Source organism: Sarcophilus harrisii, chromosome 2 (assembly GCF_902635505.1).
Source record: "Sarcophilus harrisii chromosome 2, mSarHar1.11, whole genome shotgun sequence".
NCBI classification, from domain to species: Eukaryota; Metazoa; Chordata; class Mammalia; order Dasyuromorphia; family Dasyuridae; genus Sarcophilus; species Sarcophilus harrisii.
The window spans coordinates 393,364,525-393,381,483 of NC_045427.1; the positions used below are offsets into that span (position 1 = coordinate 393,364,525).

At 35.5% G+C, this 16,959-nt stretch overlaps 1 protein-coding gene across 1 annotated transcript in view; it reads left to right on the forward strand.

Moving 5' to 3' along the window:
• The first annotated feature begins 9,238 nt into the window (after window positions 1–9,238).
• Window positions 9,239–16,959, forward strand: part of TTC1 (tetratricopeptide repeat domain 1) — a 49,164-nt gene continuing 41,443 nt past the window's right edge. The window contains exons 1-2 of the mRNA XM_031953612.1: window positions 9,239–9,365; window positions 10,528–10,860. Of these exons, the coding sequence (XP_031809472.1) occupies window positions 10,555–10,860 (306 nt within the window). The 5' untranslated portion in view covers window positions 9,239–9,365; window positions 10,528–10,554. The remainder of the gene's footprint in view (window positions 9,366–10,527; window positions 10,861–16,959) is intronic.

The window sequence follows — 16,959 nt, forward strand, 5'->3', positions numbered from 1 at the left end:
AGAACCATTATCTCATCAATTCCAACTTCTCCAGAGTTCCAGCATTAGCTGATTCTTTTGAGGTATTTATGGGATTAAATGAGAATTTGCTTTCATCTCTTATTCATCTAAATCTCATAATTCACCTCAATTGCTGTGAAATTAACCATGTATAATCGGGAGTTTAATCTATTAGTATTTCTCATAAACTGTTCATTTCTGTAGCAAATATAATCATTTACTCAAGGCTAACTCATACAAGTCCAAAAGCAAAATTCTTTTCAGAAATTTAATGAGTATTTGCATGTTTCTGTTTGTAGAAACCTGGAAGATAAAGGCTATTGTCATCCCCATTTTAGATCCAAAGAAACTAAGACAGAGAGTTACTATCTTCTTTAGGATCACAAGGCTAGGTCTGAGAACATAGTTCTTCCTAACTCCAGACCCAACACTCTATCCACTGAGGGTTTGGCCCAGACTAAGAGAATTCCCAAGAAAAGAACAACCATTTCCCCAACTGTCCCTCCCTACACCTATATAATAGATATTATCATTTAATCTGCTATTTTGTCACCCAAATATTTAAATTTTGTCTCATCCACCAAAGCCAGGAATTAACAGGAGATAGATATAAATATAATGTTAGGCAGAGATCCCAACCTTTGCCTAAGTATTAGGATTTTCCTAATTGGAGCTCAGAGCAACTGTTACCCACCTCAGAGCTTTTCATCTAAAATAAACTTCCAGTGTTACTACTGGGCTTATATCCCAAAGAGATCTTAAAGAAGGGAAAGGAACTCACATGTGCAAAAATGTTTGTGGCAGCCCTTTTTGTAGTGGCCAGAAACTGGAAACTGAGTAGATGTCCATCAATGGGAGAATGGCTGAATAAATTGTGGTATATGAATATTATGGAATATTATTGTTCGGTAAGAAATGACCATCAGGATGATTTCAGAAAGGCCTGGAGAGACTTACATAAACTGATGCTGAGTGAAATGAGCAGGGCTAGGAGATCATTATATACTTGAACAACAATACTATATGATGATCATTTCTGATGGACCTGGCCATCTTCAGCAATGAGATCAACCAAATCATTTCCAATGGAGCAGTAATGAACTCTGGGAGATGACTAAAAACCATTACATTGAATTCCCAATCCATATATTTTTGCCCACCTGTATTTCTGATTTCCTTCACAGGCTAATTGTACAATATTTCAGAGTCCGATTCCTTTTGTACAGCAAAATAACGGTTTGGTCACATATATTTATTTTGTATTTAATTTATACTTTAATATATTTAACATGTATTGGTCATCCTGCCATCTGGAAAAGGGATGGGGGGAAGGAGAGGAAAAATTGGAACAAAAGGTTTGGCAATTGTCAATGCTGTAAAATTACCCATGCATTTAACTTGTAAAAAAAAGTTATTAAAAAATAAAATAAAATAAAATGCCAATAGCCAAAGAAAAGGGAACTAAGTGAATCTTGGGGACCATTATATTCCCCTCACCCTTTAAAACAAGTTAATTATGATGACTGATTATAGCAAATAGCAAAACTAAGATTCATGCAAGTTCTGTTTTCTTTCATTTCTTCTGCTTATGAAAGTCAGACAAGGAAAAAAAAAAGAAAAAAGAAGTTTAATTTGATTTGTTACATTTTAAGTGCCTACTATGTCTATGAACCAAATATTGTTCTACTTGCTACAGAAACAAGCACACCCTGACTTCGAGGACCTTACATTTTGTTGATGGTAAAGAATATGTATAGAGATAAATAAATACAAGCTAAGTAGAGGATAAAGGAAGAGCAACAATAATTAAAATAGGAGTGGTACAATGGAAAAGAATCCTAAATTGAAAATCCAGAAATGAGTTCTAGTCCTATTTCTATCCCTAACTATCAGGATGACTTAGGTGAATTGGTTCAATTGACAGTACTTGTTGTATCAATTGTAAATTAAAGAAATTAGAGTAAACAATGTCTGTCTCTTTCAATTCTTATGCCACAGTTTATGCCATGAATAAAATTTAAGAAATGTCATTTAACAATGTTCAAGGATTGTATAAATCCAATATAATCAAAGTGTCAAGGAACTTGTAATACTTATTAGTCATGCTGCCTTCACAAAAAAGATAAGTCTCTAAACAATCTGGTATTTCAACAGATTTTCCAAATTATGGAAATCGTTTATGATGTTTATATTATTGATTGTGACTGAGTTGCTCATTGAAGACTACTATTACTTAATACTTTTCCCCCAAAAGTCTAATTTCATAATATGGCTTGAGGAAGAATGTTGCAGGTAGAAAGTGCTTGATTTGGAGTCAAAGTGCTCATATTCAAATCTCAATCCCTGACACTACATGTAAATCATTTAACCTTTCTAATTCTCCTTTTTGATATTTGGAGGTTGTACTCAATAATCCTGATTCTACTTTCAGATCTTGTGAAATAAGAAATAGTGCTAACAAACTAGAATCAGGGGACAAAACATTCTACTCAGTCATGTCTGATTCTTCACAACTTCATTTGGAGTTTTCTTGGAAAAGATACAAAAATGCTTTGCCATTTTCTTCTCCAACTTATTTGACAGATGAGGAAACTGAGACAAACAGGATTAAGTGATTTGCTCAGAATCACACAGCTAGTTAATATCTGAGGCTAGATTTGAAATCTGATAGATGAATCTTTCTGATTCCAAGCCTAATGCCCTATCCACTATACCTCCTTGCTGCCATACTTGTTAAAACATTCATATCTATCAAAGGGAAAACTCATGACTTACTTACCATATGGCAAAAAGTTGACCATTAAAATCTCCAAGTGGACTATCTTTCTTCTAATATGTTGAATGTCCAGATTCACAGTTGACATTTTAATACTGGATAACAAAGCTACCCTCTCCTTTGTCCATATAAACTTTAATAGAAAATAACAATGGAATCACCTGGCCTCTTTCAAGAATGACAAAATTCCCTCCTTTGCTTTATCTGATATATTTTCATAATTATTCAAACATTTATAGGGTGTCTAACATATGCTAGGTACAGGGGATACAATACTATACTTGAAGCCCTGCTTTCATGGAGTTCACAATCTAATTGGAGTTAGGGAAGAAAACTATACAAATATGATACAATAGGAGAAAATGCAATGAATTAGGAATAATGAGACCTGAGTTCAAATCCCACTCCTACCACTTACAACTTGCATGATTGGATAAATCTGGAAGCCTCAGTTTTCTCATTGGAGTTGGAATTGAACTAGATGTCTAAATCTGATAAGAGGAAGAATAAAATGAATAAAAAAGGGATATACAGGAAAAGTTCTATGACAACTTTGAAGAAGTAAAGAATAGGAAAACTTGTTAGATTTATCATTCCTTCTGGACCTTGAAAGTAGGAAGGCATTTCAATACACAGAGAAGGGAGGAAACACATTTCAGGCATGACAAATAGCATGAACAAAAATACTGAAATGGGAAAAAGCAGGGTAAGATAAGTGGAACAGGGAAGCATTCCAACATAATTCAAATGTAAAATACAAGAAGAGAAGTAATATGAGATAAAGTTGAACATATTGGAACCAGATTATGGAGGATGTTGAGTACCACTCAGTATTTTATAAGACAAGAGGGAGTCAATGAAAGTTTTGGGTAAAGGAGTGATATACTTCTAACCCCGAAGTAAGATAACTTCCAGAATAGAATATTTCTAATCAATCCCTATCAAATAAGATTTAATTACTGTGCCAGTTAGATTTGCTAAACTGCTCTCCCCCTTTTTTGAAAAAAAATTTTTTTAATGTTTTATAATTCCGAACTTGACAAACACCAACAAACACAAATATTTCTATATACAAAGGTCAGGAAAAAAGTATTACATATGACACCACAAATCTCATTACATATAGCTTTTATTTGTTCATTTTAAAGGTATATACCAAATTCATCAAATTCATTCTAAGAGTTCCCCCATTTGTATTTCCCTTTGGATCTCCTTTTCTTTTGTTGTTGTTTTTTTGTTTTTTTGATAATTGATCATCTTTTTCTTCCTGCCTTTCTATCTCTCTTTCTTTACTTCTTTCTTCTTTTCTTTTGCCATAGCATACAACCTATCTTCTCCCAAAATCAACTTTTCAAAAACTCTCCCTTTCAATCAGTGCCAAAGGGAAAAAAATTTAATACTGTACTCTGTTTTAGACTAAACCTATCTGTCAAAAACATTTTTATTTGAGTTAACATCTGAATTCGAAGCATTTCTAGCATAAAGAGAGAAGTATTCAACTTGGCATAGTCTCCCTATGCTCTAAGCCAGTGGTTCTCAAAGTATGATCTAGAGAATCCTGGGGATTTCTGAAACCCTTTTAGAGAGTCTACAAATTCAAAAATAGTTTTTATTTTCAATATGGTAAATGTCTATAAATATAATCCAGATAAACAAAAACTTTTGGAGAGATCCTCAATAATTTTTAATAGGATAAAGATACTGAAAACAAAAGTTTGAGAACCACTGCTCTAAGCTATCGTTTTTTCCCTTTAGATGATTTGAGGTTACATTTGTAGTCAACTTAAAGAAGATAAAGGTTATAATATGTTGAAAATACAGTTTAGATTGATATTCCAAAACAATAGTCAATATTCAGTTCCTTCCTTTACCACTTTCCTCAACTGTTCTCTTGGAGTAATTAAAAGGACCTTCTCACTCTGATCAATATCTTAATCTTTTATAAAGAGAGAATGAAAAGTGGCAACTAGTAGGTCATAGACCTATCATCACGAGAGGGAGCAGCAATTAGTTTAATAAGACAGAAGTTATTTTTGTTGAAGGTATAGTTTCCATTCCTGGTCCATTTCCTTAAGAAATTTCTTTTATTCTTGGCCTTCTGCACACTTTCAAATACAGAAAAGTCTTGGAAAGAATTTTTAGACTAGAAAAAAAAGTATATCATTTATTAATATTTCTAGAAAAACTAAAAAAGAGGTTTGGGCTTTTAAAATATATATATGCTTCCATATCACCGTGATTATAGAATACAGATCTATATATTGACTATGTCCAAAGCTTTCAGGTCAATGACTATTTTTGCCCTTCTTTGTATTCCTAGACCTTAGAACAGAGATTGACACTTGTTTTAAGTATTTAATAAATCCTAGTTGATTAATTGGTTGGTTGATTCAATGATTAATTGAGTCTCACCTCTAGTCCACCATATTTCTATTATCTTTGCTTTTTGGTTGTGCTTGTTTATTCTATTTGTTACAGGCATGGCTCATTGTGGGGAAAGATAGGGAAAGGATATATTTGGAAATGAAGATATTTTTAAAATATCAATTTTTAAGAAATTAATTTCTAAGATATGGACTTTGTTTCCTACATGCTTTGGACTCTGCATTGAAGAGGTAGAAAAAGTCTATTAGTAGACTGTAAAATAATCTAGGTCAGTCAATAAACATTTATTAGCCATCTATATTTTTCTTTTTTTCCCTCAACCTAACCTTAATCACTGACCAGGAATTTCCTAAGTCAAACTCAGACTTAGTAAATATCTTAGCTTAAAAAGGCCAAGGTCTTCAAAGCATCTAGGACTATGTCCAGTCCTCCTGATCTATATCTTGCTACTAACTTCAAATGGCTCTGGGGAAGAATGTGAGGCAGGTGATCTTGCAGTCCTCCCTCACTTAAATTCAATTCACATGAATATCATGGCATCATCTCCCTGATATCATGATCCTCTTCAAAAATAATGGACAAACAATAACAACAATGTTCTGAGAGAAATGTCTCCTCTTTGAATTCATGTGGTAGGGTAACTACTGCTGAAATAAATCTACCACGATCCACAAATTATAGTTAAAGAAATTATAGTTATAGTTAAGAAATTAAAATCTAGGTTTTATTATATTTAAATAGGGGTTTAGGAGGTTTTAAAAAAATCCTGAACAAAAATTAGCAGTCTAAAGACAAAATTTTATAGACAAAATTATGCTGAAAGGACCAAGAACTCATTTTTTTACATATTACATTCTCATACATTCTTTTAAAACATAGAAATATTTTAAAGATTCTAAAGATTTTGAAGATTTAAAGGTTCATAATCCTGTGCTTCCTTTAAAAGTTGAACAAATTTAATTAAGCAGAGTCATTATCTTATACATCTCCTAAGAAAATAAACCTAATAAATTAAATCAGGTTACAGATAAAACTAAATTTAGAGAGTTCGAAATAAGATGATTGAGGAGAAATGAGATGATAGGAGATTTACACACTCTGTAGAGCAGAATCCATTCCTCAAATGAGGTTAGGCAATTTATTTTAGGAAGCCTTCACTATTTGGGGGGGGGGGGTAGGGGGGACTTCTGAGTAATGTTTGAGATCTTAAATAAAATTTTATATCCTATGGGACAGCTTCAAAAACCTCCTAAAATTTCGGGCAGCTCAATAACCTGTAGGAGAAATGGCCCTGACCTCACTACAAAAGACAAACATTAATACAAAGAAATCAAAGACGAAAAATGATTATCATACCTACTATGTGTCAGGCACTGTGCTAAGTGCTGGAAATGCAAATATAAACAGCCCTTGCCTTCATTTGACAGATGAGGAAACTGAGAACTTGCCCAAGGTCACATAGTTAGGAAATATCTGAGGCTGGATTTGAACTAGGAAGATAAATCTTTCTAAGTCCAGGCCAGTCACTCTATCTAGCTGCCCAGATTTATAATCGATAGAGGGAAGACAATACACAAAAGGAAACATGATGGAGAAATCCAAATCCAAGACTACAGAAGAGTGGGACATGAAGAGATGATTGTCTGAATTCAAGGTTCTGGAGGAGCTCTCTGCCCCCTCAATTAAAAAGTAGGGACACAGGGTACTGATTATATGTGAGTTCCATGATCTTGCAAGATGAAAAGGCTCCCGGGCCCGACATGATGGAGAAATCTAAAAGAATGCAGACAAAGGGGGGAATGAAGAGGAGAAAAGAGATGAAAGTCTGAACCAGCATAGTTCCAGCAGAACTGGAAAGGGGTTGGAGGGATGAAGAAAGATGAGCCACTTCAACTTTTCCTATTGTCTGGAAGACCCTTCTTGACACCCCCTTTCTAACTATCTTGATTTTATTGGAGGGATCAGGGAATTTATGCTACATGACTCCATCGGTTATGGGAACAAAAGTATTCTAGCATACTCTATCTTTCCCTCTGCTTATCTGAGTAACCATTATCTTTCAGGGTCCAGTCTTCCTTCCTCCATGAAAACTTTCTGGTCCTACCGAACCAATGATATCTGCTTCTTCTCAACTTCCATAGTACTTTTTACATTTTTGATACCTACATGTTACCTACATTATGAAAGCTAACACTTAACCTAAGTTTGCTTTACATATTTAAATAGGTTGTAAGTTCAATGAAGGTGGTTAGGTCAGTGGTAGTTGTGAGGAGGTATGAAAATTGGGATGGGAAATCCCCTCTGATCAGAAGCATAGTTCCCTTGCGAAAGAATTCCAAAACTCTAAATCTGTGTGGCAAAAGAGATTTATTGGCACTGAGAAGTCAGCTTGCTAGTAAGACAGACTTCACCAGTGACAAAAGATCCTGTTAGGAAGATAGCAAAGGTTAACACTGAGAAGAGAATATCTTCACCAGTGGACAAAAAAAGTCCTGGCAGGACAGCTTGCTAAGAAGGCAGCTTCCTTAGCAAGCATAATCCTGTTTAGGACTTGTGCAAAGATTAGGGTTCAGAGTTAATTTTTATTAGCTGGCTGAGGCTTCAATTCAATTGAAAATTGAATGATTTCAGTTGTTAAAATTGAAATTACACAAAGTAGCTAGGAGGTGCTGTGGAAGGGAATCAGGAAAACCTGAGTTCAAATCTAGACCCTCCCCTATCTACCTCCCTCTCTAGCAGGCTAATCATATTAGTGCTACTTAATGTGGACACCCATTCAGCATTAGCCCACTACAACTCAGAAAAAGAGAGGAGGAGAAACAAATGGCTCATTGAATTTGGGTTGTTGGTTTTTTAAGTAACTAAGTTTCCCTGGTTTCTTTCAAGATTCAGCTCGCTTCTGTAAGAGGCCTTTCTCCTCTGAAAGTGGAATTCTCACATTTTATGTACAATTTGTATTTTCTTTAAAATATTTACGTGCTATGTTATGGAATATTATTGTTCTGTAAGAAACGACCAGCAGGATGAATACAGAGAGGCTTGGAGAGACTTACATGAACTGATGCTGAGTGAAATGAGCAGAACCAGGAGATCATTATATACGTCAACAACGATACTGTATGAGGATGTATTCTGATGGAAGTGGATTTCTTCGACAAAGAGAAGATCTAACTCAGTTTCAATTGATCAAGGATGGACAGAAGCAGCTACACCCAAAGAGAGAACACTGGGAAATGAATGTAAACTGTTTGCATTTTTGTTTTCTTCCCAGGCTACTTTTACCTTCTAAATCCAATTCTTCCTGTGCAACAAGAGAACTGTTTGGTTCTGCACTCATACATTGTATCTAGGATATACTGTGACATCTTTAACATGTATAGGACTGCTTGCCATCTGGAGGAAGGGGTGGAGGGAGGGAGAGAGGGGAAAAATCGGAACAGAAGTGAGTGCAAGGAATAATGCTGTAAAAAATTACCCTGGCATGGGTTCTGTCAATAAAAAGTCATTAAAAAAAAAAATATAAAAGAAAGAAAAGAAAAAAAAGGAAAAAAAGAAAAAGAAAAAAAAAACAAACAAATATAAAATTTACATGCTGATCTTCCTCCCCTCCCCCCATTCCAATGTAGGCTTCTGGGGACAGTTTATTTTTCCCTCTTTTCTTTGCTTCGCTAATTACCTAGCACAGCTGCAGGCAAATAACTTAATAAATGTTTGTTGATTGGCTATTGAACAACTTACCAGAAGAAACCTTCCGGGTTTTGGAAAAAAGTGTCTTACAGGAAGGTTGGGAAAGACTATCTCTTTGCAGGGGGTTGTTCTAAGTGTACTATTCGCAAGAGGGCATTAAATGAAAAGGAGGAGGAAATTTCCGACTTATTACAAGAGATTACAAAAAATTGGAGGGGAGGTTTTCTAGTCTCACACAGCTCATTCCCTACCGTAACACAATATGGCGTCCATCAGAGGACGACACAGTCCGTACAGGAATGTAGCTCCCCAGGGAGCGTTGCTTTCCCCCCGCCCCTAAAGCTTGCAGCACGCCTCCCAGAATGCTTCGCGACGCCGAGGCCATTGGTCGGCGCGAACGGAAGTGCGCTCGACGCAGAGAGGTGAAAGGTGAGAGTTGTCGGGGAGGTGAAGTGGCGTCGGTGACTGCTGGTTCTGCGGAGAAAGGAGCCCTCGGGCCGGGCCTGACAGGCCTCCGGTGAGCGTTGGGAGAAAGGAGGCCTAGACATCTCAGACTCTGGGGACGATGGCTCTTCGTAGTTTCTGGGAGTCGGACTCCGGGGTCGGGGAGATTGGGCGCCGAGCCCCCTGGGGGAGGGGAACAAACGGAGCCGTTGCGGGCAGTCGGGTGCCGGGCTTTGCGTGCCAGTCTTCCAAGGCAGGCCTGAGGCGGGTTCGTCACGGGGCATTTCAAGTTAGCGCTTGAGGGGAAGCTCGGTTACCTGTATGGCAGTATCGGACAAATACCCTTAGAAGGTGGGAGGGAGAGCCCTGAATTGGTTCTGGGAACATTATGCTCCTCCTCCCCCCAAAAAGCACTATCTCTCCCACTGTTGTCTGTCTGTCTCTGTCTTCGTCTCTATTCCTTTCTCTCGTGGCTCTGCATCCGTTTGTGTGGCTCTGCTTGTATGTCTTTCACTTTCCCTCTCTGTGTATTCTCGCCTGTCTTTCTCCCTCTATTTTCCTCTTCCCTTCCCTCTTAATATGACTTCAAGCAAGTCCCTTCCCCTCTCCGGATCAGTTTCCTCCTTTGAAAAAAATGGCAAGTGTTTGACTAGCTCCTTTTCTGATTCTCTTACCATATCGTATTGCTATGTCATTGTGCAGAAATTAGAAGGAACTGGCTTCCCAGAATCCTTCACTTCTCCTGACTATTTTGACTATACTCGGCTACTTAGTATTTACGTTTTATTACCCTACTAGAAAATTCGATGGAGGGAGAGATCTAATCTTATCCTACTATTAGAATGTTCTATGAGGAGAGAGGTCAAGTTATAACCAAATTTTTCCTTTCTTCCATTGTTTTGTGCACTTGTTCTAAATAAATAAACCCATCGATTAGCATTTCCAGCAAAGATTTACCAGGGAAGAGATAAAAGATGAATTTCAATTTATAAGCAATCCTTAATATATTTGACCTAGTAAGAGGTCTTTATTTTAAATTATTTGTATTCCTTCTTCCCTTGGCTTAAATTTAAGTCTGATAGTTTTACTCTTTTCAATAAATGTAAAATAATATTGTTAAGCACAGTTTTTTGAATATTTATAAAGAAACACAGTACTATATACATAGAATGGGACAGTTTGCTTTTACAGCACTGACCAACTTAAATAATATTTTTTCCCTTTGTTTCCCGAAGTTCCTGTCTTTACCCCCACTCCCCAACATGGGGGAAAGAACAGAAGATTCTAAGCCTCCAGAGGACTTGTTCAATGGCTTAAAGGTTACTGATCCCCAAGAATCAGAGTGTGCTAGCTCCTTGGTGTCTAGTTTAAAAGATGAGTATATTCCCAACAAACTAAAGGATGTCCAGGACCAGGGAGAAGATGAGTGCTTTCATGACTGTAATGACTCCTTTGAAGACAAGGAGGATCCAAGAGTGGAAGAGTCAAAAGATGAAATGAATCCCTCAGAACTAGAGGAAGAATATCTACTGAGACTGGAAAAAGATATGCCAGATGATGAGAAACAGGTAAATATCTTCAGCTGCATTGTGAAAAACAAGTCACTTTCATTGAAGGTACATTTCTTCAACTTAACCAATTAAAGATATTTAAAAATGATTATTAGATCCAGCAAGCATTTATTAATTTAGCACTTCACTATGACTTTCCTCTTTATTCTCATCGTTAATGTAATGATAGGATAGAATGTATAACATTGTAACAATTGAATGTCATCTAATCAAGTCTTAAATGTTTTCCTTTATGTTAACCATCCTGAACAGGAAAAACATAAAAAAGAAATTTTGAGAAAATAGAAAAAAAAAAATTCTTATTCTTTAAAATGGATTCCTAAAATGGAGGCCTTATAAAGTTGTGTTTTTTTTCTTGGTTCTTAAGGTTGTTGGTGGGTTGGATTTTTTCTTTTAAGCTTCATCATAAAAGTGAACATTTACATAATACTTTAAAGCACTTGATATACATAATCTTATTAGTCACTAAGGATACAAATACAATAAATGAATTTTTTCTCATTTCTCATAAGGAGTTTTTGGTCTAATGAAAGAGACAAGACATATAACTTTCATTTCCATTTACATTAGTAAATATTGTACATAATAGCTTTATGTACACATAGATGCAAAGATTTATTAAATGGCAGCACAGCATGTGGACCTTTTTATGCCATTTTAACAATAAACTACCCCTTCAGTGGGGAGGCTCAGTATTTTAGAAATGAGGAAGCATGGATATTCTCTGAATATTTTGACTTAAATGACATTTTGATTTTTCTGTCCATCTGATATTCACACTTTTCTGCCAAGAGATTCACTGAGGTTCTCAACTTAGGTCACTAATAGTTGACAGCTGGTCACATTAGATTAGAAGAGGACTTGAACATAAGCCAGCAAGCATTTATTAAGCACCTCCTGTGTTCCAGGCATTATATTAAGTGTTGGAAAATATTTGAAAAAAAAAAGTACAAGAACAATGCCATTAGGTTCTTAGAATGTCACTTTAATAGTTATATCAGGGAACTGAGTGGGAAGCAGGCAGTGAAGAGTAGAATATATTTTAAGGGTTTGTTTGTTTTTTCCAAATTTATTGGTTTCAAATTATGACTGTCTTCTAAAAAGAATAAAAACATGGAGATATTTTAAGCTCCTTTAAGGAAAATATCTCTGAAAATGAATCATTGGGCTTTTAATGATTTGATAATTTTAGAGAAATTATTTCCAGAATCTGTAAATTTTTTTTAGTTTAACATTTGTTTCACTAGTACTATCTCTTAATTATTCAATTGAAAATCTGTTTAAAAATCACTTCAGGTCTTCCTTGCCTTTCTACCTTGGTCTTTGCTAGAATGAAAGACTGATAGATCAGAGAGCTTTTGAGAATGTTTTCAGTGTTTGTGTTAAGATGACAAAGCTTTTCTGGAAGGACTTTCAAGGTTAGTGCACCATGATGTATCCAAACATCTAACATTTTTAGTTTTGTGAATCCTGCATCAGAGTTTTATTAGATCTTTCTAGGTTCAGATGAAGTAATTGGTGCTAAACAAACTTATCTTAAAGCTAGACTTCCAACTTGTTAATTTGTAATGGGTATGATAGCTAGCACTGGAGTGTCTATATATTTGAGTACAAATTAAGAAAACCAAATTACATACTGAGAAGGTTGCTTGGTGAATATGGAATCAAAGCAAAAGAATTTCCTTAAGAACTATTCTAAAGATTACCCTTCAGCATTTTAAATATGGGTCTAATCCTGGAAGATATTTATACTCTCTTCTTTTGAGAGTCTATATTTCTTAACATCCTATATTTCTGTTTCATTAAAACATCTTCATAATGTCAGCATACTTGAGGGGAAATGAATTGTTTTCATTGGACTTTTCCCTGGTTGCCTCTGGAAAGGCTTCTAATTTCATCAATTATATTTACTTGTTATATCAACAATACAATAGTTATTAATATCACAAAAGGCATTTCTAAATTTTCTTTCATTTTCCCCTACATTTTAACAATATTAATGTTTATATACTTATTAATATTTGGCTTAAATGAACACTGGACAAATGCCAAAGAGGTATTGTAAGTCTTAAGTCTGAACTAGAAAATATATCGCCTCTTCAGCTGGGTTTAATCAATTTGTGTCGGAACTTCATTTTAATCCTTTCCAAGATTGTATCACTCTTCATGTTTCTTCTGCCAACACAGATAATCGTCAGTCCATACTTTAGCAGATGGCCTTCAAATTTTCCAAATTTAAGCATTCTGTGTCTTGGTGACAGGCATAGTGTCACTAAATCTGTGCTCAAAAATCTGTACTTGATGTGGGAACCTCCAGTTTTTACCTCTGCTGCTGGCAAAGCATTTTAGGACTTTAAAAAAGGAAACTTAGTTTTGTTAAAGCTATTTCTCTGAAATTGAAATTCACAGTAACAGCCAGTTAGGATTTATCAAAGTAGAGGTAATCCATTCCTTATGGATCAACTTTCCACAGTAGGATAAACGAGGATTAGTGATAAATTAGTTTTGATCACAAAGTAATTTGAAAAAAGATCTCCAAAAGTGTCCATGAATAACAAATATTCCTAGAATTACTGGTAATTTAGGTAGCATTTCAGGGAGATCTTTGGAAGTTATTTACAAAACAGACCATGTCTTTTTGTGTAAATGTTTTTAAAAGAAGTAATCTCTCCTTTAAAAGGTAATAATTCTGGCAAAGTCACTTTTTATGAGACTGCTCAAGAAAATGTGAATCCCCTCCTATTATTCTCACTAGTCTTTAAATAGTTTGGAGGACTAATTTCCTCAGTACTTTCAGTGTTTTCTGAGTGTTTTGCCATCATAACCATCAGCAACTCTTAAGATGCTATTATGTTCTGTAACTTAGAAAATGGCAGATTAGATCTTGGGATCAGAAAATCTGAGTTCTAGTCTTAAGTACTCTTGACATCTATGGGCCTTATTAACCTGCCTCCCCGTTTCTGTTATATGGAGGTGATATTTTATTCATTTGCTTTACCAAAAAATTTTGTGAAGTATACACTTTATATAAACTTTAAAGAAATCTATAAATATAAGTCTATCGTAGGATCATGGATTTAGATCTGGAAGAATCCCCTTTAAAATACAACCCCTTCATTATACAGATGAGAAAACTGAAGCTCAGAGAGATGAAGTGACTATCTCAAAGTAGTAAGGCAGAGCTGGGATTTGAATTCAGGTTCTCTGGTTCTAAATCCAGTATTCTTTCTACTGTCCCAGAATGTTTGATATTAGCAAATTTATATTATTCTTATTTCTTGCTTGAGTTTATAATGTGCGTTTTACCTTTTTGATAATACCAGTGTTAAATTCAGATAAATCTTTACTTAGCAATTGCTTCCCTAAACTGTAGGTGGTAGCAGATAGCTGCTAATAGTTAACATTTGGGAATAGACTTGTCTGCCTTAAGTCCTTGAATTTATTCCTTTTATTCCTCAACTTTAACGACTGCAGTTGTTTCTACAATGAGCCAAAAGAACCAAAAAACTTATGTTTAGAATAAGTGTTTGCTGCTTAATGGCATTTCAAAGGATGTGAGTGTCCCTTATGCTTTAAGCAACTTATGTTACATAATTAAATCAGAGCATAAGGACATATATTATTCAGACAAGCCCCCACATTGCATAGGATCTCCTTGAAAGGAAGGAAGACTTTTCTGATAGATGTTCATTTTAATTAATAACTAAAGAAAATGATATTCTTTCTAAAATTTTGTCTTTGCTTAGGATTTGATCTATCAACTACTTCCTCAAAATGTAGAAATAGTTATGTATTCCTCTTGTGTACTTGATTTTTTTAAAAATATTTTCAGGATTTCAGGCATAGATAATGGCAACTAACATAGTCAACAAATGCAGTTGGAGTTTGGTTGAATGGTAACCATCACAGTGCTAACAAAAGATTTTGTTTTTCATAAGGTATGTGTTTCTTTTGGCTCATGTTTGGCTTCACTGTCTAAGGGAAAGGGCATTTTTGTAACTTGGTAAGCAGTGGATAGAGTACTGGACGTGAAGTTGGAAGACTTGCATTCAATTACTGTCACAGACACATAGCTTTGTGACCTTTGGACAAGTCAGTTAACCAACTTCTTGGCCTCAGTTTCCTCATCTGCGAAATAGCATCTACCTCATAGTGTTGTTATGAAGGTTAATCAAGGTTATGAAAGAGAAATTCATGCTAATCATTCTGATTTGATCCACTGCAAATTTATATTACAGGACTTCAAATGGAACCTCACTGCTGCTAGGGATTCATATTATACATACCTTCTCACAAACTTTCATCCCTCTTCAAACAAAGAGAGCCATGCCTCCCTTTCCTCCTCCTTTCCACCACCATTTTCTTGACTAAGAAGCATGCCTGGTATTTCACAGAAAGAAATTGAAGCAATTCACTGAGTTCGTTCTTCTTTATCTCATAATATTAATGCTCCTTTTCCTACTCTCTCCTCCTCCTTCACCCCCGTCTCAAAAGTTTCTTACCAAACTAACCCTTTGCTTGATCAAGCAATCCCATTCCATTCTGTTTTCTTTAACAGATTACTCCTTTCATCCTCACTCTTAAACTTAATTTCAGCCTTTCCTTATCTACTTACTAATTCCTTATTTCCTACAAACCGGCATTATCTCTCTTAACCTGAAAAAATCTTCACTTGATCCTTCCATCCCAGCTAACTATTGCTCTGTAGCTTTTCTGCTCTTCTCTCCTCTCACTTTCTTCTTAACGGGTTACATTCTGGCTTCAGAACATATTCCACTTTTTTAAGTACTCTCTCCAGTTACTAATGATGTGTTGCCAAATTAATGGCCTGCTCTCAATCCTCATTCTCCTTGATTTCTCTGCAGCCTTTGACATTGTTGTACATTCTTTCCTTCTTGATGCTCTCAAAGTTTTCAAGATACCACTCTTTCCTGGTTCTCTTACCTATCTGACCTCTCCTTTTTTGCCTTCTAACCAAATATGTTCCACAGGGTTCTTCTGGATCCTCTTCTCCTCTCCCAGTATACTACTTTACTTGGTGATCTCATCAATTTCCAGGCAATTAATTACCATCTCTATGCTGCTGATTCTCAAATATCCCTATCCTGCCCCATCCTCTCCGCTGGCCTCTAATTTCATATCTCCAGCTTTCAGGCATGTCAAATTGGATGACTTATAAACATCTTAAATTCAACATGTCCAAAACTGAACTCAGTTTCTTCCTAAATCTTCTTTCCTCCTACCTTCCCTCTTACTACAGAGGGCAACACCATCCTTCCAAATCCCTCAGGCTTATTACCTGGGCATTGTCCTGAACATTGCACTAGCTCCCCCTGACTTTGTCTCAACTAAAATCACATCTTTTCCTTAAAGGCTTCCCTGATCTCTCTTAATTCAAATGCCTTATTCTGTTATATCCTATATATAGCTTGCTTTGTATATATGTACACGTTATCGTCCCTGTTAGATTTTGAACTCCTTGAGGGCTGGAATTGTCTTTTGCTTCTCTTTGTATCCCTGGCACTTAGCATGGTGCTTTGTGCATAGTAGTTTAATGTTTTTTGACTGATTGAAACCTCTTCAACTCAGTATGTCTAAAATTAAATAATATATTCTTTTCTCAAACCAAGACCTTTTCTATTCCTCACCTTACTATTGAGGATCATACCATTCCCCTGGTCACTTAGGCTGATAATGTATTATCCTTACTTTATTCACTTTTATTGCTAGAACCTCATATTTCCATACTTTGATCAAGTAATAAAAATTAAGAACAGGACAGAAATGGAAGATAAATAATAAATGAAAATGAGAATTTTTTTAGAAAAAAGGCAATGAAAATGAAATTTTTGAAAAAGGAGCAAAAGAAATTATAATTGGAATAGGAAGGGGATTTTACCCAACAACTAAGCAGAGAAAAAAAAAAAGGAAGAATGTAAAGTAAAAGGAAGAAAAATTTCATACTTTCCAAAACTAGTTCTTTCCTATCTTTTCATTCTTCTCCTATTCTATTCCCTTCCACGAATTCTGTGATCCAGTGATACTGGCTTCCTTTCGGTTCCTTGACCAAACACTCCATATCCCTATTTGTTGCAT